Source organism: Podarcis melisellensis (assembly GCF_964234715.1).
Source record: "Podarcis melisellensis genome assembly, chromosome: 15".
Classification (NCBI taxonomy): Eukaryota; Metazoa; Chordata; class Lepidosauria; order Squamata; family Lacertidae; genus Podarcis; species Podarcis melisellensis.
In genome coordinates, this window is record NC_138532.1 from 44030460 (window position 1) to 44056543 (window position 26084).

The window sequence follows — 26084 nt, forward strand, 5'->3', positions numbered from 1 at the left end:
TCTTGCGTCAGTCCGCAAACTTTCCCTCCGAGGAGCTGAAGGGGGATCCCCTTTATCCTCACGACAAGCGAGGGAGGCTGAGAGAAGCGACGACCTGCTCAAGGTTTCCCCGTGAACTTGATGGCTCAGCAGGGGTTTCCAATGCCCTTCGCCCAGGCCCTCGCCTGACGCTCTAACCATTGCACTGCACTGCTGGGGATTTCCTGGCAAGCTTGTCCTAGCCCAACCGGTGGCAGTTAAGCGTAGGCCAGTGTTCCAGACCCACCTCCCTCACCCAGTGTCCCGTTTCCCACAGCTGCCAGACTCCCCAAAGGGAAGCTGGCAAGCAGGACTCAGCGCAACAGCCACATTATTCCTGATTGCCGCTTCCAGAAACTTGTGGCTGCCTTCAAGTCTTGGCTTGCGGCCAGTTTCATTGCCCAGGGGAGGGTCCGGGCAGCAGGTGGCTTATTGGCAGCCCTGAGCAGAGGACCTACAAGAAGTTTCTGTGTGGCAGCAGCACTCTTCGACCATCTAACCCTGTTCAACATGCTCCGACCGGCAGCAGCTCTCTAGAGGAGTCTTTCGTACCAGCAGGCGGCTTTTAAGTGGAGTTGCTGTTGGGGATTGAACCTTCTGCCTACCAGAGCCCCAATGCTGAGCCTGGGCCACTCTGTATCTGAGCCTAGGAAGCTGCCTTATAAGGAACCAGTCATTGAGCGACTTAGCTCAGTACTGCCAACACTGGCTGGCAGTGGCTCTTGAGGGTTTCAGGTGGGCCAGAGGGATGGTTTCTCAAAGCACTACCGAGAGATGCCACTGGGAGACTGACTTTGGGGCCTCCTGCATGTAATACCATCACAGAAATTAGGGCTTCCCTGGCTTGGAGGGCAAAATTTAATCTCCTTGGAGGGCAAAATTTAATCTCCTTGAAAACTTTTCTGGCAATGGGATGTGACTTACATTTCTGCCAACCCCCTTGTGGAAGCAGGGAGGCTATTGAGCGGTCTTTGTTTTTATGATGTATTTGTGTTTTTATATTGTAATTTGTATGTTGTGAACTGTTCTGAGCTCTCCGTGTATAAAGCAGATTACAAATGTAATTAACAACATCCTCTGCTGTTCCCCACCTGCTGAGAGAGACCACACAAAGCTCCCATTTATACAAAATTTTTATTAAACAACTGTGTAACTACACTCAGAAGCAGGCACTATACACACACATACCAACCAATACACACACTTTACACAAGTGTTGTAAAGTGACGTGACTCAGAAACCTTAAAAGGGGCGGGGGAGGGAGATGCTGAACATTAACTGGGCAGGTGAGAGAGGGGAGAGGGTAAAACATGGCAGGCACTGTTGAATGTCAACAGTTCTCAGTCTTGGCCAGCGGGCATCTGGTTCCCTCGGCCACCCTGGGCCTAGGAGTAGAGGTCCTCTCGGTCGGCAGAGTACACCTCCCCTTCCTGCAGGAGGGCGAAGTTGAGGAAGTGAGAGGGGCGGTGGACCTCGTGGTAGAACTCTTTGGGGTTCGCCAACTGCAGCTCGTACTTCATGTTGGGATCGTGACGGACACCTGCAAGGGGGGGGGGCACAAACACCGCCATCAGTCCCATCTGGTCCAGCCGCCTCTTCTTGTAGGGGCCACCCAGATGCCCCTGTTGGAAGCCAGCAAGCAGGATTCGAACACAAGAGCAACTCTCCCCTCCTGGGGTTTCTAGCAACTGGTGTCTGGAGGCAGAGCACAGCCCCTGTGGCTTTGTAGCCATCGATAGCCCCTGCCCCCCACTTCCTTGATTGCCCTCTAATCCTCTTTTAAAGCCATCCAAGCGATCCCTGCCTCCTGTGGGGGTGAGTTCCACAGTCTGCGCTGCATGAAGAAGTCCTTCCTTTTACCTGCCCTGAATCTTCCGTCATTCGGCTTCAATGGCTCCTGCTTTGGTGCCATGAATGGATGGTGAGAAAACACCAAGACGGGGCTGAGGCTAAGCCGACATGGGATGGGGAGTTCTGTGGCGCCTCCAGATGCTTTATGGACTCCCAGCAGCCAGGGCTGGCGGGAGCGGGGAGTCCAACAACTTATCAAGTGCCACAGATCTCTTGCCCCCGCCCCCAATCCCTGCCTAGGCTGATTCTGCTGCTCAGCAGGAAGGGCAGAAGTAAGGCTGCCCTCCTCCCCTCCGTTTCCTTTCCGAGCAGAACGGCTACATCCTGCTTGGCAGGAAGCGAAGGCGCAGGTGGGGTGGTGGGCACAGCTGGCTGGTTTTCTCACCAGCCTCATCTCTGCCACCAGACACAAAAGCTCAGAGCTTCAGGGGACTGGATCAGTCAGGGGGGGGAAGATCCTGGGGAGGGAAGGAGGCGGGTCTTGACCGGAGAGAAGGCTAACCAAGGAGAGCTGCTTCTAGGTCACAGGCCCATCAGCCTGGAGAGAAGAGGAAGAGGCTCATTATGGGATGGGCCATCGCAGCAGAAACCCCTCCGTCCCAACTCACCCATGAAGTTGTAGTTCCAAGAGCCTTGCGCTGGCACCATGAAGAAGCCCAAGAAGCGGTCGGAGAGCAGCATCTGCACCCTCTCGTAGTGAGAGGGCAGGTAGCCCTTGGGGTTGTTCCCTTTGTCGGTGTTCTGCCTGCCCCACTCGTAGCCGCTGGGGGTCAGCTTGTAGGCCGTCAAGGTGCAGGAGCCGGGGGTGAAGCTGGGCAGGTGAGAAACCCGGGGTGAAGACAAGGAACAGGGCAAGTTCTGTTCCGCCCCCCTCCTCAGCAGCGCTCAGTTCCCACCCATGCCCTCCAAGGGGATCCAAGACACCCAGCGCCCAAGCACACTGCCCAGGTGTGATAGTGATTGCTCCAGCCTCCAAGCAGGGCCCACAGCCTCTCCTGCCTCTGGGACTCACCTGCAGGTGATGATGATGGTCTTTTCGCCATCCCAAGAGGGGTTCTCGGCCATGACTTTGGCATGGGTTGTGACGTCCTGTGGGGAGAGCTGGGGCGACTCATTTGGCTGTGTGTGGATCCAACCCAGGGGCTCCATCTCCTGAAAAATTGAGAGAAAGTCATCGCTGACTCCTTCCAGGGCTGGCGGCAGGGGGAGGCTTCCCAAAGGGGGTGGGGTGGGGTGCCGTTGGCTAACGGACAGAGCGAGCCAGGCATCTCCGCAAGGAACGCAGGCAGGCCTAAGCCGCTGTGCCCTGCCGTGGGGCTCAGTTGTTCCTCTGCCCCCTCCACCCCACTGGTGGGTGACCAGAAGCAGCACAAAGAAGGAGCAGCAAATCCCTGCTGGGATGCAACTAAAACCCAAGGTCTGTGTTTTCTAAAAAAGACCACAGACCTTATTATTTCAAGCAGCTTTCCTCGCTGGGCAAAAAGGTCTCTGGTTTCAGGATTAAAAATAAACAGATGTTCCCACCTGGGGTTTTTTGGAACTGTTTTCATGGGATGTTCCTAAATCACCTTGGAATGATTCAAAAATTCAGCGATAGAACTGTGTTGCTGCTGCATTAATCACTCATGACTTCCTCCCACAGAGGCACAAAATAAAGGCCCATCACCAAGACCCAAGAGACACCCAGAGCCGCCTCCCCTGCCGCGTTTGGGGTGCCCAGGCCAGACGCACCTTGAGGTACTCGTGTTGGGGCAGCTGGCCAGGAAGGTGGACAGTCTGGTGAGTGCCCCACTGAGGCACCATCACGATGCACCGGATCTCCTTCACCTGGGGGTTGTCTGGGGGGCTCACCCCATACAGGTATCCAGCAATCTGGGAGGAGGAAAAAAGAAAAGGCACACCAGCCTCAGTGAGAGGCTTTGGCAAAGCAGCCCCCAGGAGGCAAAAGGCCCAGGAAGCCCCAGAAAACCAAGTCGGATGAAATAGGTCAGTGGACAGGAAGGGAACAAGGGTTCAAGGCACACGCAGGAAAAAATCAGATCCAGTGAAACGGGGGGGGGGGGGATGACTGGCCCTCCAGTGGTTGCTGACCTACAACTCCCATCATCATCATCACCCCTGGTCCCTGGCCCTGCTGGCTGCTGGGAGTTGGAGTCCAGCATCATCCGGAGGCCTGCAGATGATCCCCACAGTGACAGCAAGGAGACCCAAGGGGTAGAGAAGGTTGAGCTGGAATTCAGGGGGCAGCAAAGTTTCACAGTATATGACAAAAACATCAGAGCCGTGCCGTCTACGTTGCACTGACAGTTGTGATGTTCTGGAGTGTTAGTTTTCATGAGGAAAGGAGACAACTGAAAGTTGTGTCAATTTTATGACCAACTTCTGGCCTAGTTATAAAGCCTCCCTCCCTCTCTATTTGTCTTTGTCACACACAATTTTACTGGCTGACACTGTGTTATTCTGGACTCCTCCCTATCCCCAAACAGAAAATTCCTAGCATTTAAAACATTTTTGCTGAGGAATAATACTGGCAGCGGGTATCAGTGAGATCAGGAGGGGAACAGAATGTGGGCAAGAACGCGCAGTTGGGAGGAGGGGAAAAGAGCCATGGGGCACAGAGAGAGAGAGAGCAAAGACCCCCCAGGGCCCAAGTTCATTACTCCCTCAACCGCCACCACCCCCGCCTTCACCACCACCGGCCAGGGCACCTGAGCACGCAGGTCCGATATGCAGATGAACTTTTTCAGGACATTCTTGGGAAGGATGTAAGTGTAGCCTGTCTCCTTGATGTCATCCGACGAGACGTAGATGTGGTTTGTCCGCAGGTGGAGGTTGGCAGCGGAGATGGCCCTGTTTGGGGGGAGACAAGGAGGAAGAGGAAGGGGGTTACTGGAGGAGCTAGACACGCCCCCGCCTCACCCAAGGCCACAGCTGCTGCTGCCACCTCGGCTGCCCACCTGACGCGCCACTCTGTCTTGGAAGAGAAGGTCTGGGTCTCGTAGTTGCTGGTGGTGGAGGTGATGATCTCATCGCCGTGCTTGTTCACGGTCCGTGTCTGGGTGGCCGTCAGCTGCGACTGCTCCTTGGTCTGCTTCTCGATCTCGGCAATCTGCTGGCGCTGCTGCGAAGGGGCAGAGATCTCCATGCCCAGGATGATGTCCCGGATCTCAGACTGCGTCAGGGAGGCCACATTCACACTGGTGGGAGAGGAGCCAGGAAAGGTGAGATGGGGCAGCCAGAGGCCTGGAGACACTCTCCTACCATGGCACCTGCTAAGGTAGCAGGACAAACCTCCCTCCCTCTGCTTAAAACCTGCGGCTGGTGCTAAGATGGGGGAGAAGGGGGTCGGCTCAGGGAGGTCCAAAGAGGGCAATGCCTCAAGGACTGCCTCTCTCCACAAGAACCGACATGGACCCTGCACACATCTTCTGCAGCCATTCCTTGTATGCCCCTGCCCCTCCACGAGAGGCCTGTGCTTGTCCCCGCCCCAAAGAAGGAATGCGTCCCTCTGGCTGAAAAGGCTAGGGAGCCTCTTACTTGTTCTTCTTCCCATAGTCGGCCAAGATCAGGTCCTTCAGCTGCACCTCCACTTTGATCCACTCCTCGTCCGTCAGGGTGGGCCAGATGTGGTGAGGCTCCGTGATGGTGGTCTTGTCTGGCTTCAGGATGACCTTGGCCCGGTCGTTGTTCACGTGCAGAGCCCGGAGGATGAGGATCAGGCGGGAGAAGGCCTGCAGGCCGAGAGAGAGGGAGGTGGGTGAACAGGGATGCAAGTGTGTCTCAAAGGGTGGGCATCTGCAGCTGGATCTTGCTGGGGAGGGATTCCTTCTCTGGGAAGCCTCCAGAGCTTGGCCAGAGGGGGTGCCACCATGCTCCAAGCCCCTGGCAGACGCCAGTTTCTGCTGGAGCGGCTCTCCCACCCCAGCCTCACCGTGTAGGAGGAAATGGTCTTCAGCCAGTCGTCGTAGAGGTTGAAGAGCACCATCTGGGGCTCTGTAGCCTTCAGGATGAGGTCCCCGAACTTCTCCACTTTCAGGCAGGCCTGGAAGGGCAACTGGAGCTCCGAGCCTTTGATGACGATGTTGGGGAAATCCAGCAAGTGCACCTGGGAGGAGAGAGAGAGAGAGAAGAGAGGCAGGTCAGGAGAGCAGGGTGGGGCCAGAGGTCTCTAGCGCCACCTGGAGGAGAGCAGACTCTGCAGGTGCCAAGGGAGTCACCCCCATCCCAAGACAAAGACCCCAGCCCACCTCCAGAGGGTCCAACATGCCCTTCCGAGTGACGATGATCTGCTTCGGCTGCTCCTCAACGGGCAGGGAGCGGATCAGGGCCGCCACTTCCTCAGCTGTCTTCCACTTGGCCAGCTGGAAAAGGGATGGGGAGGGAGAAAAGGAAGAGAAGGCGCTGAGTAAAGAACCAGCCCTGCCATTGGCCCAATGGCTCCTTTTAAAACTCTGGCGCCAAAGCAGCCAAGCCACAGGTGCACGCACAGGTGGCCGCGGAGCTGGCCCAGGCCCCAACTCCTCACCTGGCCCAACCGCTTCTGCCCCGCCCACACGGAGGTGTGGATGATCTTCAGGAAGAGCTGCCCCGTCCGGGGGTTGAAGATGAAGATGGCCCCATTGATGGGCTTGGTCGTCAGGTTCCCTTCAAAGGTCTGGAAGGGGAAAGAACAAGCCCTTGAGTGTCTAGACCCTCCGTTGCCCTCGCCCCCACCCCGGTTCAAAGCAGGTTACAGCAGCACTGAGAGATCTCTCAGGCCGTGGACAGGCTGCCTCCTCCCCAGCCCGCAGGGTCGGTGGTGGCTCTCACTTTGTGGATGGTGACCCTGTAGACGTTGGTGTCGTCGACAAACCAGATGATCTGGTTGGAGAAGAGCTCCCCATAGTTCTGGGAGGAGAGGTAGGGCTCGGTGGGCTCGGAGGAGTAGAGCTGCAGCCCCTTCCGGATCCGCTCCCGCAGGACGTACAGAGCCGGGTTCGCCTTCATGATCTTAGCCATGGCCTGCTGGATCAGGGGCTTGCTCCCGGGGAACCAGTTCCCGTAGGCGCTGGGGAAGCCAAGCAGGGGGAAGGTCAGGGTCACAGGTCAGGGCTAGCCCCTCCCCTCCCTTCCACACAGCTGGCTACAGAGACTCTCCCATTCCTTCAGGGCGTCAGACACCTATATGGGGACCCACTCTGTGGACCAAAGAAAGCTCGGGGTCTGGTATGGTTGGCTTGCTTATCTACTTTTTGGTAGTCACAGGAGAAGCTTATGGGTGGGGTGCAGGTAAATATAGCTATGCTCGACCTCTGAGTAACAGCAGCTGAAGGGACTCGCAAGAAGGGAGCATGCTGTTGCCCCTGGTCCTGCTCATGGGCTTCCAATGATAGCATCTGGCTGGCTATTGTGCAAAGATGGAGGAGATGGGCCCCTCTGGGCCTGATCCAGCAGCCAGGCTCTTCTTCTAACGGATTGCTCAAATTCACGGAAGGGGACAAGGCTACCACTGATTGCTGGAGGCAGGAGACTCCCTCCGCTGCCGGGGGAGGTCTGCTTCTGAATCCCGGTCGCGGGAGGACAAAGTGCAGACTGCGGAGATGCTCAGACCTTGTTTGTGAGCTTCTCACTAGGGCATCAAGGTGCTGGGCTGTTTATTTTTGCTTTATCTAAACTTCTACCCTGCCCTTTCTCTCAGAGGGGCATATATGAAGCTGAACGTCAGTTTAGTTTTGCCATCTTTAGCAAAAATGAATCCGCCTCCTTTGTCTTTTAGCACTGTTGTGGCTTTTAGTGTTTGATATTTTACTATGTTTTATATATGCTGTAAGCCACCTAGAGTGTCTGGGGAAACCCAGCCAGATGGGTGGGGTATAAATAAAATAATAATTAAAAATTCCAGTCTCTGAGTACTATGGCTACTCCATGAGCCTTTCCTGATCCGAGTGCTGCCCACTGTTGACTGAAGCAGAGTTCGCTGAGGAGTTTGATTCATTTGGGTGAGTTGCGAACCTCTTGCAAGAAGGCTGTGTGGGGTTTCATGGTGTTTATGTACGAGGTGATGAATTTTCTTTTGACAGGGTTTCCCAGCCCCCTCACCTTTAGCATAATTGCTTTTAAGCCAGGCATTCTGCATGTCTACTTTACAGGGCGATTCCCTGCCAACCCACCTGGGCTACCCTGTGTTTCTCCCAAAGGAGATTAGACGGGACCAGTCTGATCCAGCAGACAGGTCTTCTTAGGTTCCTATTAAGAGGCGAGCCCCCAAACCCTGCTGGGACCCCAACCTACTTTGCATCCCCTGGAAAACACCCTCCCACCCCCTCACCTGTGCAGGTTGTAGGCCAGGTCGATGGCGATGAGGACGCCGGTGGGAGATGGGTAGATGCTCATGTTGTCTGTGGTGTAGTCCAGGAACTTTGCCCGGGCGTAACGCTCAATGTCGTGGGAGTCGTAGTCGCCCCAGCGCAATTGGATGTCGATCCAGTACTTCTGGGTGGTGGTGCTGTCCATCACGTCCCTGCGCAGGAAGCAGGCAGCCGTTGGCATGGCACTCGGCAAGCCCAGGAGCCTTACCGCCACCCCAAGGGGGGTCCCTCCTCCTCCTCCTCCTCCTCCCTCTGTCCCCGTTTGCTCTCAGTGGGAAGAAGCAGACGGACTCACTTGGAGTCTGCCAACAGGGAAGGACGGGAGACATTCCACTTGTAGGAAGCAAAGAGGAGGATGTCTGCGCAGGAGGAGTTCATCTTGTAGGACTTCCTGGGGTGGATCGTCTCCTTCTGCACTGTCTCAATCTCCAGGGCGTCCAGCTCTTGGTCAAACACCTGGGGAGAAGTGGACCACTCAGAACCGCCCCGTGGGCCCAGAAGTCACCACCACTCCCCCAAGAAGGCAGCAGCACCAGAGGGATCCCCCTGAGTCCTGTCTCACCCAGAGGTTTAAGAGGTTTCTGCAAAGCCTAGAGACTCATTCACTGTGCCGGAAGGTTCGCCAAACAAACCCTCTTATAGCCTCTGCCCCCCTACAATTTGGTGCCTTCCCATTTTCCTTTTGGGGGGCAGAACAGGAGCCAGAGAACCCCCTTAAGAGCAACTTGGAACTGGCTGGAGCAGAGAAGGTGGTTTTCCCTCCACTTGGGACTCAGAATGTCCCAGGTTCACTCCGACAGCATCTCCAAGGAGGGCAGTGGTGGGGGAGAAAATCCACCAGCCTGCCACCCCGGAGAGACGCTGCTGCCAGTCAAGAGGGGGCAGCCTGAGCTAGACTGACCAAGGCCAGAGACTAAGCATAGGGCTGCTGCTCCTTCTGCCCCACTTGGCAGCCTCCTCACCTGGCACAAGTCCATGACGATGCTCTCATGGATCTTCTGCCACAGATGGGCCCGGAAGATCTGGATGAGGGAGATCTTCAGCGTGGGGATCTTGCCGTGCATGAAGATGCCTGTCAGGTCCAGCTGCACCTGGAAGCCCACGTATACCTGCAAGGAGAAGGGCAGACGCTCAGGAAAAGGGGGGAAGCGACACAAAACCTCAGCAGTGGAAAGCTGGGAGGTGCGGAGGAGAGACGGAGTGGATGTCCCCACCAGCTGCCCCTCAAGAGATGACTCAGGAGCAGCCCCCCCCAAGCCAGTAGGAGACTCACGTTGGCCCTGTTGATGGTGGGAGACCACCAGAGGGTGAACCTTCTGTTGGGGATCTGGTTGAGACCTGAGCGCTGGGCGTTGGTCAGCTTCTTCCACTTCATGGACTCCTCAAACCCGGAAGCCTTTTCCCTAGAAGCAGAACGCAGGCATGGTGAGGCCTGAGCTCAGGCCTGGAGTCGTGCAAGGGTCTTCTGACCTCTCTCTTCCGCACTCCCAATCCTCCTTACCAAAAGAGACCCTCCCAGGTTGGGAAGTAGGTGCCCTTGAAGAGGGTGTGCTCCAGGATGCCCTCCACCCCGCCCAGCGCCTGGATCATGTCCGTACGGTAGTTGTTCAGGTTCCAGAGCTTCCCATCGTGGCGCTGGTGGGTCCACCAGAACGGGTTCTGCTTCAGGACCTGGAAGGGGCAGGGGGAGAACGTTAGAGAAGGAGAAGCGTCAGGCGGAGAGGAACGAGAGCAGAGGGCTCAGCACCCCTGGGCAGTTTAGGGGGGGAAGGTTTTGTCGCTTGCCAAGCCACCAGCCCTTGTAAGAGAAAGAGGGAAGGGTTGGTCATGGACCCCCAGTCCCCACCTAGCCCAGTGGGCCAGGGGAGTTCCCTACTGGAGGTGAAAATAACTGCCAGACTCTGAAAAGCTGGGCTCACCAGATGACATTTATCAGTTTTGTTGAATTAATTAAGCTTAGTAATTTCAATTTCATTTTGAACAGATGTACAATTAACTGTTACTGAATTTTGATGTGTTATCACCGTCCTTGGTTGGGTTGTGCAGACCGCTCTTCTGAGCGATGCTTTTACAGGGCAGGGTGAGAGGGCGCTGGGGACAGGTTTATAGAAGCCAGGGACCCTCCTACCTGGTACTGCTTGAAATCTGTCCTGACCCTCCAGCCTTTGTCGTAGGCCAGGGTGTGGCGGTCCTTCTGGAAGAGGGTGTTGATGCGAGGGATGCCCCTGTCCCACGAGTCCTCCAAATCCTCCAGAGTCAGGCGCCTGGGAAGGAGAAGGGGAGAGACAAGGCTGCAGTTGGCTCCTCACTCTTCTTCTCCTGCCCCACCAGGGAGGGAGGAGGAGGAGAAGGAGGCGCTCTCCTGCCTCTCAAGCGCACCTGTTCTGAGCGATGGCCTCCTGCCTCTTGAGGGCATACTCGGCCCACACCCGCTGGGAGTCAATGAACTCGCTCTCCCATGGCTGGATGTAGCGGTACAAGTTGGGGATCAGCTGGTCCTCCTCATGGCTCATTCCCGAGCGGAAGTGGGTGATGCCCACGTCCGTCTGCTTGGACCACCTGCAGGGAAGAGGGGAGAAGGTGTGGGTGGAGAGAAGTCCCTGCCGCAAGGTCTTTCCACTCCCCCCTCCCTCCCCACCCCACCCGGCCTCCCAGCTCACCTGAGGTCAGACTGGGGGATGAGGACGTGCCCCATGGACAGCATCCCCAGGCCCCCCAGCTCCTTGGGGGTGTAGAAGACGACCGGCGGAAAGCGGCTGGGCATCTTGGAGTTCAGGCCAATCTTGATCCGAGTCTGGATCTTGTTCTCGCACTTCACCAGCAGGTCCAGCAGCTCCTGAGTGTTCACCACGGCCTCCCGGAAGTAGGTCATCAGCCCAATCAGGGCCGTGTTCCACTTGTTCACGATCTGGAAAGCAGAGAGCGGAGAGCCAGGCCTCAGAGACTCTGCACTGAGACCACACAAACACACCCCAGGCCCAAAGACATGGCCCTCTCCCGACCTTGGTGAAGGTGGTGGAGCCGGAAGCCATCAGGATCTGCCTGACCCGGTTGTGGAACCTCTGCATGGATTCATCGTCCACCCGCAGGAAGCACTGAGCCGTCCGCTCCTTGGTCACCTGAAAGAGTAGCCAGAGCAAGGACTTCAGGAGGGCCCTGCAGTGCTGGATCAGGCCAAAGGACTAAACCTTAGGAAGAACTTTCTGACAGTGGAACCTTCCTTCTTTGGACGTTTGGGGCCACCAGCCAGGGATTCTTTAGCTGTGCCGGCATCACAGGGGTCAGATTAGGGGGTCCTTCCAACTCTATAATTCTTTGATTCTACCTAGCACAGCATCCTCTCTTCTCACACTGACCAACTAGGCACCCTCAAAGGAAAGCCCACAAGCAGCATTCCCTGCACTGGTGATTCACTCCCTGCTCTTCTGTCTCCAGCAGTGGAGAAAGAACACAGCCCTGTCTGTGAATTTGTCTAATTCTCTTTGAAAGTCATCAGAAGAGGCCTGCAGCAGGCGGATTAGGCCAGCGGCCCCCATCATTGCCCAAACTTCCACACAGTGGTGAACCAGATGCCTCAAAGGGAAGCCCAAAAGGGGAACAGAAGCACAATGGCAGCAACTTTCCTCCGCTGTGATTTCCATCGACCAGCATGCAAAAGCACCACCTCCCATGGACTGACCTGGCCATGGCCTCTCTGAACCCAAAGGGGACTGTTCCCCAAACACAGCCCGCCCTCTGCCCCCACCTCGTTCTGCAGATTCCAGACGCCGTCCTTGTGTGTGAACTCCTCGTAGCTCGTGCGGCACTTGGGCAGGATGCGGCACTCGAAGCCGCACATGTTGAAGAGCAGGTTGGGGTTGTCCTTGCTGTAGACAGAGACAAAGCTGTTCTCCCACTGCACCGTGGTGACCGAGCGCGGCAGGCGGTTCTTGATGTCCCAGAAGACGGCACGGCCCCTGGCAGGAGGGAAGAGGCGTCAATCCCCTGGCCCAGGCAGGCCCCACAACCCACCCCCTTTCTGGCCACAGAGCCAGGAGGGCAACCGGCCCATCCACTTGACCCCAGAGCCGGCCACTCACAGGTTGACGTCGTGCTTCATCAGCCGCATCCGGGCATCTCGGGGCCAACACTTCTTGTTGTTGTAGCCGACGATGTTCTCATTGTTGGGGTCTGGGTGCTCCGTCAGGTAGCGCTGGATCAGGTCCCTTGCCTCATCGGCGGTGAACCTGAGGAAGCAGCAGAGGGCAAAGTCAGGAGGGTCAGAACTCCACGCCACCAGGACATATTAGCCTTCGGGGCAAAGCTGGACATGGGCAGGCTGTGTGCGGAGGGGGGGGGGGTCTTTCCAGTTCAGCAATGGGATTGTAGGAAGCTGCCTTGCGCTGCCCCATCAGTCCATCCAGATCAGTGTTGCCAACACTGGCTGGTAGCATCTCTACAGGATTTTAGGCAGGGAGATTTTCCCAGCCCTTCCTGGAGGCGCCACTAGGAAGGGGACCCAGTGCCTTCTGCATGCCAAGCAGGGGCTCTGTGCCACTCAGCTACGAGGGCCCCTCATCTCATCTCATGAGCGTTCCTCCTGGAGCCCCCTATCTGCAGGAGTGCCCCCCTTCTGCTCCCTCCACGGCCCCCAGTACCTGAAGAAGATGTGGATGCGGTCAATGTATCTGCAGAAGAGGCGGATGGGGTGGGCCACCTCGGTGGCAATGTCCTGGAAGCTGAGGAAGTCATTGGGCATCTGCGGGGGGCCGGCCATCTCACTGGCGCGATGCAGGCCAAGCACCAGCAGGTCCATCACCAGGCCGTAGTACTGGACGATGAAGGAGGCAAACTGCAGGCCGCGGATGATGCCGTAGGAGTTGGTGTGGTTCATGTCCTGGGGGAGGAAAGAGAGAGGTCAGCCAGAGGGCTCAGCCGGGGGCACAAGCCCCAGCCAGCCAAGCTCAGACTCCACTTGCGTGAAGGAGGCCCTGGGCCCTCAGAGGAAGACGCCCCCAGGCCCCACCTTGTAGTTGATGACCACGTTGTTCTTGGCTGTCATGTAGTCGGCAATGTTGTGGTCAACAATGAGGCGCAGGAGCCTGTTGAGGAGCGTCAGGTCGATCTTTTCGTACATCTTCTCAAAGCGAGACTCCAGCATGACGTTGCACTCGCCCTCGCTGGTCTCCCACACGTCCTGCAGGTTGTTGATGCCTGGAAGGGAAGGGAGGGCGGGAAGAGAAGGAGCCCAGCTCAATCCAGTTCCATCCTGCTAAGGAAGGAAGGGAGGGGAAAAAGGAACCCCTGAGGCCAGCTGTGCCCTGCTCAAACCCCCCCTGGAGGAACTGGAGTCAAGGAATAGGCTCAGGGGCTGACAGTTCAACAGATAAGGCCTTCCTCAGCCCTCTTCCCAATCAGGAAACACCCAACCCTCTCTCAAAGCAGACAAAGGATGCTCAGAGGGCTGGATCCATGGATGCTTCCCACGGACAAGAGCACCTGTGATGGCATCTACAGGTATGACTGGGAAAGGCAACCCCCCCCCCCTTGAACCCCTGGAGTGCCTCTGCCAGTCACTGCAGACAAAGCCGAGCTAGATGGACCCACAGCCTGATTTAGTACCAGGCAACTTCCTACACAGGACAACCAAGAAGCCCCCTGCCCCAGGCCCCCTCTCCCCACAGGGCTCACCCTGGCACCACTTATAGACGAGCAGCGGAGGGGGCTCCGTGTCTGCCGGCTTGATCCAGGGCGGGAAGAGGCGCCTCTTGTCGGCCTCGTACCACAGGTACTGGTCCAGGTAGGCGTCTGTGATCTTCTCCAGGGGCTCCACATCATAGACTGGAACAAGGTGGCTGTAGAGGTCCATGAACTCAATGCCCACCTGGCCAAAGAGGATGAAGAGGAGTCAGCCAGCAGGGGGCGAGGGAAGGGCACCCCAAGGACGCCACAGCTGGGAACACGTCACTCTGGGGATGCTGAGGACCCATAGGCGCTCCCCCCTCCAACAGCCTCACCTCCTTGAAGGCTCGCTGGGTCAGCAAGTGTCGCTTGATGCGGGACAAGGCCTCGTGGGGGTTGTCGTAAGCCTGCTCAATGAGGCCCAGCTCCTCCCGCTGGGACTGGTTCAGCCGAGACTTCACACTGCATGGGAGGGAAGTTACATTTCATGGAAGGGTAGGCATTCCTCAATGGCCGCAATTCCTCAGAAAACAGGGTTCCCCAAGGCCACCATAAGAACCTGAGAAGAGCCTGGCTGCTGGATCAGGCTCAACATCCCATTCTCACAGCAGCCACCCAGGTGCCCCAAAGGGAAGCCCCCAAGCAGGACCGCACGAGCCCCCCTCTCCCCTCCTGCAGCTTCCACCAGCAGCTATTCAGCAGTGAAGCATAGCCGTTGTGGCTGGTAACCACCAGCATTGGACCAGAGCGCTGTTTGGGCCCCGCAATGTGGCCTGTGCCCTCCCGCCTTCCCGCGGCTCACCTGTAGGCCTCCTTGAGCCTCTCCAGGGCCAGGATGAGCAGCTTGGTGTCGTGCTTGTAGGAGAGAGGGGGGAAGGGGATGGGCGAGAAGCGCCGGCTCTCCAGCCAGTGGACGGTGGTGGTGTAGACGGCCACGGCCTCCTCTGCCGTGATGTAGGGGCCATCCTGTGGGGGAGGCACAGCAAGCACACAGTCAGGCAGGGGTCTCTCCGCCGCGCCGCCCCACAGCCCCCCGCTCCACTCCACCCGGCCCCACCTTCAGGTAGTTGTGCTGCCGCTCCTGCTCTGCCTTCAGGTACAGCCGCGTCAGGCGGCCCAAGTTCTTCTTGCAGACTGTCTTGTCCACGGTGGCTCCGCGCCGGATGCGCTCGCGGTTGTAGTGAGCTGTGTTGGTCCACCAGTCGGCCTTGGCCTTCACGTAGCGCAGGATCATGTTCTCAATGGGGGTCGGCAGCCCTGGCACCTGGCAGGGGGAGGGAGGGAGAGGTCACTGGGTGGGACAGGACCTTTACTATGCTGCATAAGGTCAAAGATACATGTACTCCAAGTTCTGGTTTTGTCTATGCTTTTTATTATTCTGTGAAGTTCAAGAAAATACAGATTTCTAAGACAGGAAGGACAGCGGGCAGGCTGCCTGGAGGAGTTGGTATCAGGTGGAAGGAGGACAGGATCATTGATCCTGGGTTCAATCCTCAGCATGTCCTGATACAACCTGGGGAGTTGGGGATGTTTAGCCTGGAGAAGGGGCGACTGAGAGCCCAATATCTTAAGGGCCGTCGCAGGGAAGGTGGAGCAAGCTTGTTCTCTGCTGCTCTGGAGGGCAGGGCCCAAACCAGTGGAGAAAGGCACATACTCCCTGGAAAGGTGGAGGACTCTCCTTTCTTAAGTTTTTAAAGAGAGGTTAGATGGCCACCTGCTGAGGGATTCATTAGCTGAGATTTCTGCGTTGCAGGGTGTGGGGTCCCTTCCAACTCTTTCATTCTCTAACTGGAAGAGAGGCCTGCCTGAAATCCTGGGGAGCCTCTGCCAGTCAGTGTGGACAACAGTGGGCCAGGCAGACCAAGGGTCAGACTCCATAAGGCAGCTCCCAATGTCCTATATGGGTATTTGGTTGGGGGGCAGCCAGGGGCTAAAAGGGACTTGCCTTCCAGGGGATGTTGGCTTTCCAGCACCGCCAGGCTTCGCTCAGGTGCTGCAAGATGGTCCTGGCCTTGTTCTGCTTGATCCCCTCGGGCATCATGTCCAGGATGTCATGCATGACGGCTGCGCGCAGCTCCAGGTCAAAGTGGGACTCCACACGCTGCTTGGTGACCGTCTTGGCCACCCCCTTGGAGTGACGGCCTAAGAAGGGAGGAAGGAAAGGTTGGTCAGGGAAGGAAAGACGAGGCCAGAGAAACAGCTATACAGCAAGGCGGGGTGGGGAACTCTGGAAACGGCCCCCAAAGACTCCCACCCAGATGGCTCAGGAAACCCCAGGCAAACCAAGAACCTTGTAAGGCAGAGATGCTACTCAGGTGTCCTCCTTGTCTCTAAACATTTTTGCAGGGAATGCTCTTCTTCTAGCACAAACACAGGTGTGTTTGGATTTCAATATTGTTGGTATGCTTTGAATTTGTCATTTGTAGTTGCATTATTTGGCATCTTCTTAATCTTGGGAGCCTCCTTGGCTGAAAGGCGGCACAAAATGGACAGCAACATAACCCCCCCCCCTTCCCTCCCCATCTGCTCACCTTCGAACTGCCTGGCCAGGAGGTTGCCCAGCCAGCGCTCCAGCAGGGGAGTGATGCCTCGCATGAAGAAGAGCCAGACGCGCCAGCCGGGCGCCCAGAAGCCGCAGCCAGGACCCTTCCCCACCGGCCCCTAGGAGAAGGGAGCAGGAAAAGCATATTAAAAAGCTGGGGTGGGGGAACCCAGCAGATCAGCATTCCCCCTCCCGCTTCCACCTTCCACTCCCAGCTCAGCTGCAACCCCCCATCCAGGCTCCCCGCTGGACTCACCGTGTTGAAGCGGTAATAGATGAGGTGCTTCAGGTCTTTGCACATCCGGATCTGCCTCATCAGCTTGTACTTGTACCTGTACATCCCCGTCAGCTGCCCCACGTGGGCAAAGATGTACTGGAGGCCGTCTGAAAGCTGCGGGCAGAGGGGGGCAGTTGGGGATTAGAGAGAGAGGAGGCCAATATGTTACAATGGGGGGGGCACTTGCACGGCCTCTCTGCAAGTGACATGCATCTCCCTTCAGAACTGAAGAGTCACACTGGGGGGGGGGGGCATATCTAGTTGAGTGTCCTCTTATACCCCGAAGGGGAGGGCCCTTGAGGGCAACCCTGAACCCAGCTGTGGTGGCCGCTAACCTAGATAGGCTGCCCAAGACGACTGGAAAAATTCATGGGGGGTAATGGCAATCAATGGCTCCTAGCCAGCATGGCCACGCTCTGCCCACCCCCCGTCAGAGGCAGCAATGCTTCCGAATGCTGGAAAACGCAGAAGGGGAGGGGACTCTGGTGCTAGGATCCTGATTGTGGATTAAGGGGCGGGCTGCTACAAAGACAGGAAGCTGGACTACTGCAGGCCCCCTTTGGAGCGATCCCGAAGGCTCTCCTTGCGTTCTTCTGCTGCGTTCCTTTTCGGCAGCAGAAAAGGAGCTGGGCTGGGCTGGCAATGACCTACCTGGAAGGCGTCCACGTTGCCCAGCCTGTACTGGACGTGGCTGTCCACCACCAGCTTGGTCAGGCGCAGCACCTCCCGGCAAAGGTGGAAAGCATTGCCAAAGCGGGACTTCTTCCTCTCCTGCAGACAAAGAGGAGGGAGAGGTGTGCTGTGCAGAACCCCCAACAGCAACTGCACCAAAGAAGCTGCCCAAGGCTCCAGCAGCAGCTGCCAAGCCCCCCTCCCCAAATCAGGCTAGGAGCAGGAGCTGGCTGACAGGGAAGGCCAGCTCCATCTTCCTACGACTATGACTGGCAGCAGCTACCCACAATCCCTTTCACAGAAGAATGGGACTCGGGAAGGGGCTGTGCTGTGGCCCCTCACTGACTGGAGAAGGTTGTCAGCCCCTGTTGGGGAACAGAGCCGGCACCTTGGTGGTGAGGGTCTTGACAGGCTTCAGGTTGAAGTTGTAGTCCAGGTGGAGATAATTGAGGTTCTTGCGGTGGATCAAGAGGTTGAGCATGTTGTAGCCCTGGCGACAGACCTGCAGCCCCACCTCCACCCAGTCCAGCTTGGTCGACTGGAAGAACTTGGTGGCCTTGAAGGAGCGGAAGAGGTATCTGGAGGGGAGAGAGGGGAAGGCAGGCTGTGTGTCACATCAAGGTGCAGGAAGCTGCCTGGTCCACTAGGCCCAGTTCCCATCACCTCCTGCCTGACACCCTTCCCTCCTCCCCAAGACGCCAGTGGGGCTTGAACAAGGACCTCTATGCCTGCAAAGCAGATCCTCTGTCACTGAGCTACGGACTCCCCTCCAGGGAGGGCCGCTCACCTCTTCTTCTGGGCCTTGGGGGGTCGGTGCTTGAGAGCATTCAGGACGTAGTACTTGAGCAGCTTCTGGTAAGAGACGCGGACTTTGACGGGCTGCCCAGCGGGGCAATGCTCTCGGTACCTGGAAGTCAAAGGCAAAAAGTTTTGGAACTCCCTGCCTATTGATATCAGGCTGGCACCTGCTAAAAACATTTCTATTTAAAGAAGTCTACCCAGATATTTAGAAGGATGCCTATTGCTGTTAATTTTTCTTAACGATTATTTCATTGTTTACCTTTTCTGTAAATCACTTTGAGTGTGGTTTTTAAAGTCAAGCAGTGTATAAATCTTACAAAGTAAAATAAGATACAGTAACATATTATACTTCTCCAGAGAGAGCTCCAGGAAGTTTACAACCACTAAGTTAGCACTTCAAGCATTTACAACTGAAAAAACACCCTCAGTTGTATCTCACCAAGTTCTGTTCAGAAGCATGTTGAATTTAAGGGACCCAAGTTAGTCATGTCCACTCTGGGTAGGACTAAACACAGGAAGCTGCATTATATTGAGTCAGACCCTTGGTCCACCTAGCTCAGTACTGTCTACAATGACTGGTAGCAGCTCCGCTGGATTTCAGGCAGGAGTCTCTCCCAGTTCCACCTAGAAATGCCATTGGGAAATGTGTTTTTAAGAGCCCCCTTACCAGTTCTTGACGAGGGGGATGTCAAGGGCCCTGCGGGTCCTGCCAGAGCGCAGGTTAAAGGGCCGGGGGGCCCAGAGGAGGGCGATGCCATTGGCTGTGTTGTCGGTGTAGAGGGGTGTCTCCTTCAGGAAGGGCTCCACAAACTCCGGGAGCTCAAACTCCTCGTCGTCATCAGGGAGAGGCTCCTGGCTCTGGAAGGAGAAACCGGCGCACACAAAAACCTTCCAGAAACTGCCAGCAAGCATTTGTGGAGTTGTTTAAGTGAGCCTCCCTGCCTGCCTTCCTTTGTAAGTGCAGTGGGGAAGCTCAGGCCCTTCTGCTCTTCTGATGCCTCTTCCTTGATGGACGGAGGATAGATGGGTGGACAAGTATGCAGGAAATTTCCATTCTTTGCTCTACCCACTTTCAAGGCAGAAAGGCAGGGTGGACTCACCCCCCCCCCGCTAATGAATAAATGTCCCCCTCCTCACTAGATCCATGAGCCTACCTTAACAGAGTGCCTGTGAGAAATGGGGTTGATGAGGGGGTCGAAGTAGAAAGCTGGCAGATCCGGATCCTCCGTCTTGATGAAGACGACGTTCGGGGTGTGATACCTGTGTGGAACAGGTGACGTCAGGCAGAGCTATGCCCTCCACCACTTCCTCCTTCCCTCCCGTCCCCACCCCGCAACTGGCCCAGCCCCACCCACCCTCAAAATCTCACCAGGTGAGGTGGACGTGGTGGGGAAGGTTGTTGTACAGGTAGGGGAAGGCGATCTTGTACTCTGTCCGGATGGGCTGCCGGATGATGATCTTGTTGATGTCGTTGAACTCGTTCCAGTCCTCATCCCTGTTTGGACCAGAAGAGAGACGGGTGGTCAGCCCCAGGGCTCTATGGGGCAAGGGAACAAACCCGGCAGCTCCCTCCTTCCCTGCCTCAAGCTGGCCTTGGAGAGATCTCCCTGGAAACAGCAGCCTGCTACAGCTGCCCCCCTCAAAGCCTGCTTTCACTGCCACACAGGTCAAGCGACTGTCCCCCAGTGGTTCTTAGCACCCCACCTCTGGGTCCTGTCAAAATACACCTGAAATGGTCCAAGGGCAGTGAACCCCAGATCGGCTTCCTCCAAAAGCAGCCTCAAACACCAAATCTCCCTCCCACCCCCAGGGAAAAAGGCTCCCACTTACTGCAGGTTAATGTCTCGGACCAGGGGCTCAAACTTGGGCCCCCCTGGGATGGCCATGTTGAGGGCCTTGGAGGTGAAAAAGGCCTTCAGGTCAAACAGGTAGAAGTAGTTGTCGTCCACAAGGTCCGTGAGGAGCTGGTTGGCCAGGCGGTAAAGGGTGGACATCATCGGGAGGGTGAACTGCCAGCGCTGGTAGGTGGAACCATTGACGTACCTGCAGGCCCAGAGCAGAAAGCCAACTTTCAAACCCATTCTCCTTCCTATCCCCACAGCAGAAACCAGGCCTTGCACATAGAAATTGGCATGGTATTTTTGCAGGTCAAACTGGCAATGCTTAGCAATAGAGACAAGGAACGCTTCAGTCACCAAAAGCAGGATATTCTCAGGGGTCCCAGCTGGAACTGATGGGGAGCCTAAATCTGTGGAAGGCACAGATCTAGTTCTGAGTTCCACAGCTTCCCAAAGGAGGGCTCTGAAGGTACCTACTGGGCCCAGCTGAAAGCCAACCCATGTGCACCTTCAGAGCTCTCCCTTCTCCAGCCGGAGACACAAAAGAACGGCCTTGGAGAAAGGGGCTGTTGAGAGTGCAGGCTGTTCTCCCAAGCCAAAAAAGCAAGCGCATCACCTCTCAGCCACCCTGACTGACACTTTCCAAAGCTCTCCAGCAGCACCTTTTTCAAGCCCTAGTGAAGCTTCCCCCCCCCCAAGTAATTTCATTTTTAACAAACACGATGGAACAAAAAGCATAATTCAACAAACACAATCCTGGTACGTTTCTGCAGAAAAATCAAAGAAGGGATTAAAAAAAATGGATGTATCGTGCTATATTAGAAGCAAAAAAACTTGTTTTGATGAATTGGAAGAGCCGCAAAAAGATTCCATTGAGCACATGGATTGATAATATGGCCAGATTAGCTACATATTAACGAATTGCATGTCGACGCAAAATAAGAATGGATAAATATGAAAAATCTGGAATGAATATTTAAGTGATAAGGCGGATAATGGTGGGAAGTAGGAGGAGGAGAGAGAGGTGGGAAAATATTGTTTTAAAAGGTGTAGTCACAGGTATATCAGTGTATCCAAATCTGAATTGGCAAATTGTGTTATTACTGTTATTATGGTTTTTGTTGTGTCTTTTGCGGTTGATATTTGTATCGATAAATTGGTTAAACAATTTTTTTAAAAAGGGGATTAGGATCCAGAATCAGGGTAGGGAGGAGTGGAGGGTTACCAGAAGGAGATAGTACGTATTGACAAATTCAGTCTTTAGGTAGATTTTTAGGATCCAGGTTATTTGGAAAACTCATGCTGAGGGCTCAAAGTGTTTACGAATAATGGACGACCACAAAGGATGACGAGAATCGGGAGAGAGGCTCCTTGCTGCCATGACACAAATTCCATAAACGGAAACTGATACCAAAATTAGCAACTTGCCTATAAGCCCCCTAATTTGTCTTCTGCCTATTCAGCAGGTTTCTCAATCACTGCCAGTCGCCATGCCTTGTTTGGGGTAGCAGAATTTGATGCCCATAGACCCCCTTCTGGTTGACTCCCTCTCTACCTGGTCCCACTCTCTCCATCCCTGCCTTCTGTACAGAGCCTGACATAGAGGATTTTCTGCTTTAGCCATGAGCCCAGGCAAGATGGTACCCACTTGCGGTTGTCCTTCAGAGGCTGGTGGTCGTAGAACCAGTCCAGGACTGGGGCGTCCTCCTCGGGATCCAGCTCCAGCTGGATGGCCTCCAGGGGCTCCACGTCCAGGATGTTGTCAGCATAGTCAAGGGGCGGCTCCTCATCATCGAAGGGCGGGAAGCGCATGCGCTTGAAATGCCGCCGGTCCCTCTTCTCCCGCCTCATCATGATCCACATGGACCTGGAGCAGATCAAGAGGGTCAGGGGCTGAGATGCACATTGCAAGTCCAAGCCCCCGGAGCCGGATGGGAGACCTCACTTACCCCCACTGGGCAATGTAGACGGGTTCGATCACCCACGGGATCTCGTTGACAAAGGAGATGGCCCCCGTGATGTGGTACAGGACAGGGACGTCACGAATCTGCTCCCAGGGCATCGGCATGTTCTCCAGAAGCTTCAGGACTGCATGGGGCATGTATTTGAGGGCACTGGGAGGGAGGAAAAGCAAAGCTAAAACAGGCTCTAAAGGTTGGGCCAGTACTTACAAATGTCATACAAACAAGAGAAAAGGCCTGCCATGCTGGATCAAGCCAAAGGGGGCCTGTCTAGTCCAGCATCCTGTCCTCACAGTGATCAACCAGACGCCCCAAAGGGAAGAAGACCACAAGCAGCCCAGAGTGGCTGGGGAAACCCAGCCAGATGGGTGGGGTACAAATAATAAATAATAATAATAATAATAATAATAATAATAATAATAATTATTATTATTATTATTATTATTATGCAGGAGGTGAGCACAAAAGCAAATCTCCCTTCCTGCCATTTCCAGCAACTGGTAGTCAGAAGCTTTAATATCATCAGGGCTAGCTGTCTTGCTGTTAGCAGCCAACATACAACCACAAAGCTCTGCAGGTACATTTTCCAGAAATTTTTTTGCAGTACTTTTAATTTTCTGTGGGTTTGTTTCATGAATGGGTAACAGTGAATGGATGTCAATTGCATGTACAGTGGTGCCTCGCAAGACGAAATTAATTCGTTCCGCAAGTCTCTTCGTCTTGCGAGTTTTTCGTCTTGCGATGCACGGTTTTCCATAGGAATGCATTGAAAATCAATTAATGCGTTCCTATGGAAAACGCCTTCCCCCGACCTCTTCTGGCGGGCGGCATTTTAAAATCGCCCGGGACAGCGGAGGACTTCTGTCCGGGGCGATTTAAAAGCCCCTGGGAAGGCAGGCAGGGGGGACAAAGGCGTTCCTGCCCCACTTCCCGGCATCGGGACGATGCCCCGAAGCCGGGCGGCGGGGGGAGGCTTTCCCGCCCGGCCGCCCGGCTTCGGGACATCGTTCCGATGCCGGGCGGCTGGGGGAGGCGTTCCTGCCCCACCGCCCGGCATCGGGACGATGCCCCTAAGCCGGGCGGCGGGGGGAGGCTTTCCCGCCCGGCCGCCCGGCTTCGGGACATCGTTCCGATGCCGGGCGGCTGGGGGAGGCGTTCCTGCCCCACCGCCCGGCATCGGGACGATGCCCCGAAGCCGGGCGGCGGGGGGAGGCTTTCCCGCCCGGCCGCCCGGCTTCGGGACATCGTTCCGATGCCGGGCGGCTGGGGGAGGCGTTCCTGCCCCACCGCCCGGCATCGGGACGATGCCCCGATGCCGGGCGGCGGGGGGAGGCGTTCCTGCCCCACCGCCCGGCATCGGGACGATGCCCCGAAGCCGGGCGGCGGGGGGAGGCTTCAAAAGCCGTCCGGGGGCTTTTAAATCGCCCCGGACAGTCCCGGGGCGATTTAAAAGCCCCCGGTTAGGCAGGCAGGGGGGGCAAAAGTCTTTGCCCCCCCTGCCTGCCTTCAAAAGCCGTCCGGGATAGCGGGAAGCGCTTCCCTGCTATCCCGGACCGCTTTTAAAATGCTGGCGGTGGGGAGCAAAGCCTTTCGCCCCCGCCGGCCTTCCTGGACCTCTTCTGAAGTCCGGAGGGGGGGGAAGGCTTTGCTCCCCACCGCCAGCATTTAAAAAAAAGGTCCCCGAGATTTCCCTATGGGCTTTCGTCTTGCGATGCAAGCCCATAGGGAAAATCGTCTAGCGAAGCGTCGCAAAAACCGAAAAACCCTTTCGTCTTGCGGGTTTTTCGTCTTGCGAGGCATTCGTCTTGCGGGGCACCACTGTACTGCATCTGGCAACCTTGACGGTTTCAATGCCTTAAGCTTTGCTTGCTAAATAAGCAAAATATAAGTCTTTGGGGAGGGGGAATTGGATCAAGTTAAGAGGGCCAGATCCAGGAGTGGCCAACCCTCTGCTGGCCACTTCTGACAGATGAATGGGGCTGCCCACCTGTCAATCAGCTGACATCAGGTCACTGAAAGTTCAAGGGAGAGCTGTAAAGAACTTGCAGTGAACAGGCAGCCACTGAATAGGGTGAAATAAATAAAGTTATCAATGGCTGCCAGTCCTAATGGCTAAATTAAATCTCCACATTCAGAGGCAGTCTGCCTCTTAGGACCAGTTGTTGAGAAGCCAAAGAAGGTCAGTGCCTCCACATGGGGGGAAACAAGTTGCTGGGCCTTCTGTCCAATTCAGTTCAGGGCTTCTTTGAAGTTCTTAACTTGGAGGTCCTCTCAGTAAAAAGCATAAAGGATTCTGCCAAAAGCTCCCAGAATCAACTCAGCCTCCCACCCCTTGAAAGGCCTGGCTGTTCCCCAACAGAAGCAACGCCAGAAACACCCCCCCAAACTGCCCAAGGTCACCATCTCCCCTTCTCACCCCAAATAGACCCGCTTGTCATGCCGGAACTTCCTGTTGGTCATGTCCCCGTGGTCCCGGATGATCTTCCGCACGTGCTCTGGCGGCATGTCCTCCTTCTGCGCATCCACAAAACCAAACTTCCGCTTCTCGGCATAGCGCTTGGCCTGCAGCTGCTGCCACTTGCGAGCTGGAAAGGGAGCAGGCAAAGTCCCAGCATCAATCCTTGCCCTCTCCAAGGAGAGTTGGGGAAGATGCTCTTACTGAAAGAACTGGAGAGCTATTTGCAATGAATGCCTTTCCATCCAAGAGGGCAACCCCCCAGGGTCTAAGCGGAAGACAGACCTCCCTCCCTCTCAGATAGGCACACCCATCCTGCCACAGCCATACCTTTTTCCTGCAGCTTTTCTTCAGACATGTAGTCAGGCAGTGGGGTCAAGGGAGCAGGCATTGGGGGGCAGGGCCCCCGGAAAGGGAACACGCCTGCCATGTTGAGGAGTTAGGGCTGCGAAGAGAAAGCAAATCAGGGAGAGAGAAGAGGGTCTCCTCCTGCCAAGGGGTGTGAATTCTACTGTACTGCACTTCCCACGCTCCAACCTCCACCCCGCCAAACACACCACCTCTGCGGAGAGACAGAAAAGCATTTTTAAAATCCCAGAAATCCTTCATGAGGGAGCAGAATATCTCACAAAGCTGTGGAATATGTTCTGCAGGAAGATTTACACTACAAGAAAATCAGTGTTTCCCATGTTTTACTTTTCATCTGAGGAGGCCTGGCAAAGCCTCAGGCTAAGAGGCCAAGGCAGTATCACACCCCAGGTCCGTCCATCTGATGAGGTTGATCAGCGGGAGCCATCTGGGTGCCCTCCAGAGGCTGCAGGACTACAGCTCCCTCACAAGTTCATTTAAATATAAATATCAAAGCACATCCAAAACAGGCCCACAAAAATGGTACATGCAAACAAATGAGGGCACATTTCAACATTTAGAAATGTGTGTGTGTGTGAGTTGCGCCAAGGTCAGCCCTACTCAGAGGAGACCCCCTGAAAGACCCAAAGGGCGTGACTCACTGGGGGTTTCCTCCAAGTAAAGCTTAGTTGCATGCACTCGTGTGCTGGAATGTGGGTGCCTTACAAACAGAATTACATCAGCCATACGAATACATATACGTATATGTGTGTGTGTGTGTACACAAAAGTGACGTGTGTGTGTGTGTGCATATACATACACACACATACACGTGTACATATATATATATACACATACACACTTATACATAATGTACATATATACAAACATGTATACATATACACACACACACGCTCCACGCATAAATTAGTCGTGCCGTATTTTGCACGCACATTTAAAACGACCCTTAGGGCGCTTCTCCCGGGGAGGTGCGGCCCTTAATCCGGATTGGCGCATGTGGAGCCGTTAATCCGAATCGGCCACTCCGGTTTCCCCCAAGGCCCGACTCTCTTTGCATACCTGTCCCCTCCGCGAGGGGGGCTGCCCGGCTCTTCCTCTCCCCTCGCCTCCGCTCCGGGTCCCGCTTTCTCTCTCGCTGCCGCCGCTTCTCTCCGAGCTCCTCGCAAAACTCTAATGGCCGCCACCAACGCCACCCTCGGGACGCAGATCGCAGCCACTGCGCAGGCGCGGCGCCGCGGAACCGGATGTGGCGGAGCGCGGTGTGCGCAAACGGCCGTTGAAGCCAATCAACT

At 55.7% G+C, this 26084-nt stretch overlaps 1 protein-coding gene across 1 annotated transcript; it reads right to left on the reverse strand.

Annotated features, from left to right (window-relative positions):
• Positions 1-1133: 1133 nt before the first annotated feature.
• Positions 1134-26016, reverse strand: PRPF8 (pre-mRNA processing factor 8). The gene is made up of 43 exons (XM_081889496.1): positions 25852-26016; positions 24754-24868; positions 24385-24553; positions 21957-22121; positions 21656-21874; positions 20000-20212; positions 19539-19664; positions 19324-19429; positions 18837-19027; positions 18156-18275; positions 17757-17946; positions 17348-17467; positions 16676-16810; positions 16409-16538; positions 15823-16019; positions 14935-15141; positions 14680-14843; positions 14213-14339; positions 13887-14079; positions 13222-13409; positions 12854-13092; positions 12296-12442; positions 11962-12172; positions 11219-11335; positions 10877-11124; positions 10596-10775; positions 10345-10480; positions 9718-9887; positions 9490-9619; positions 9179-9325; positions 8512-8672; positions 8177-8368; positions 6679-6916; positions 6395-6523; positions 6117-6230; positions 5801-5974; positions 5407-5600; positions 4827-5066; positions 4578-4719; positions 3601-3741; positions 2882-3021; positions 2478-2680; positions 1134-1558 (listed from the first exon to the last, which is right to left on the reverse strand). The coding sequence occupies exons 2-43, from the start codon at positions 24851-24853 to the stop codon at positions 1404-1406; spliced, it is 7008 nt and encodes a 2335-aa protein (XP_081745622.1). The 5' UTR covers positions 24854-24868; positions 25852-26016; the 3' UTR covers positions 1134-1403.
• Positions 26017-26084: the final 68 nt, after the last annotated feature.

Bases quoted from the DNA above. Each gene is read 5' to 3' on its own strand.
- PRPF8 (XM_081889496.1), bottom strand. From the start codon at position 24,853: ATGGCAGGCGTGTTCCCTTTCCGGGGGCCCTGCCCCCCAATGCCTGCT. The intron at 22,122-24,384 runs GTGAGAAGGGGA...CCTCCCTCCCAG, and splicing joins GACAAGCGGGTCTATTTGGG to TGCCCTCAAATACATGCCCC. The intron at 16,020-16,408 runs GTGAGCAGATGG...CTCCCTTCTTAG, and splicing joins CCTGGCCAGGCAGTTCGAAG to GCCGTCACTCCAAGGGGGTG.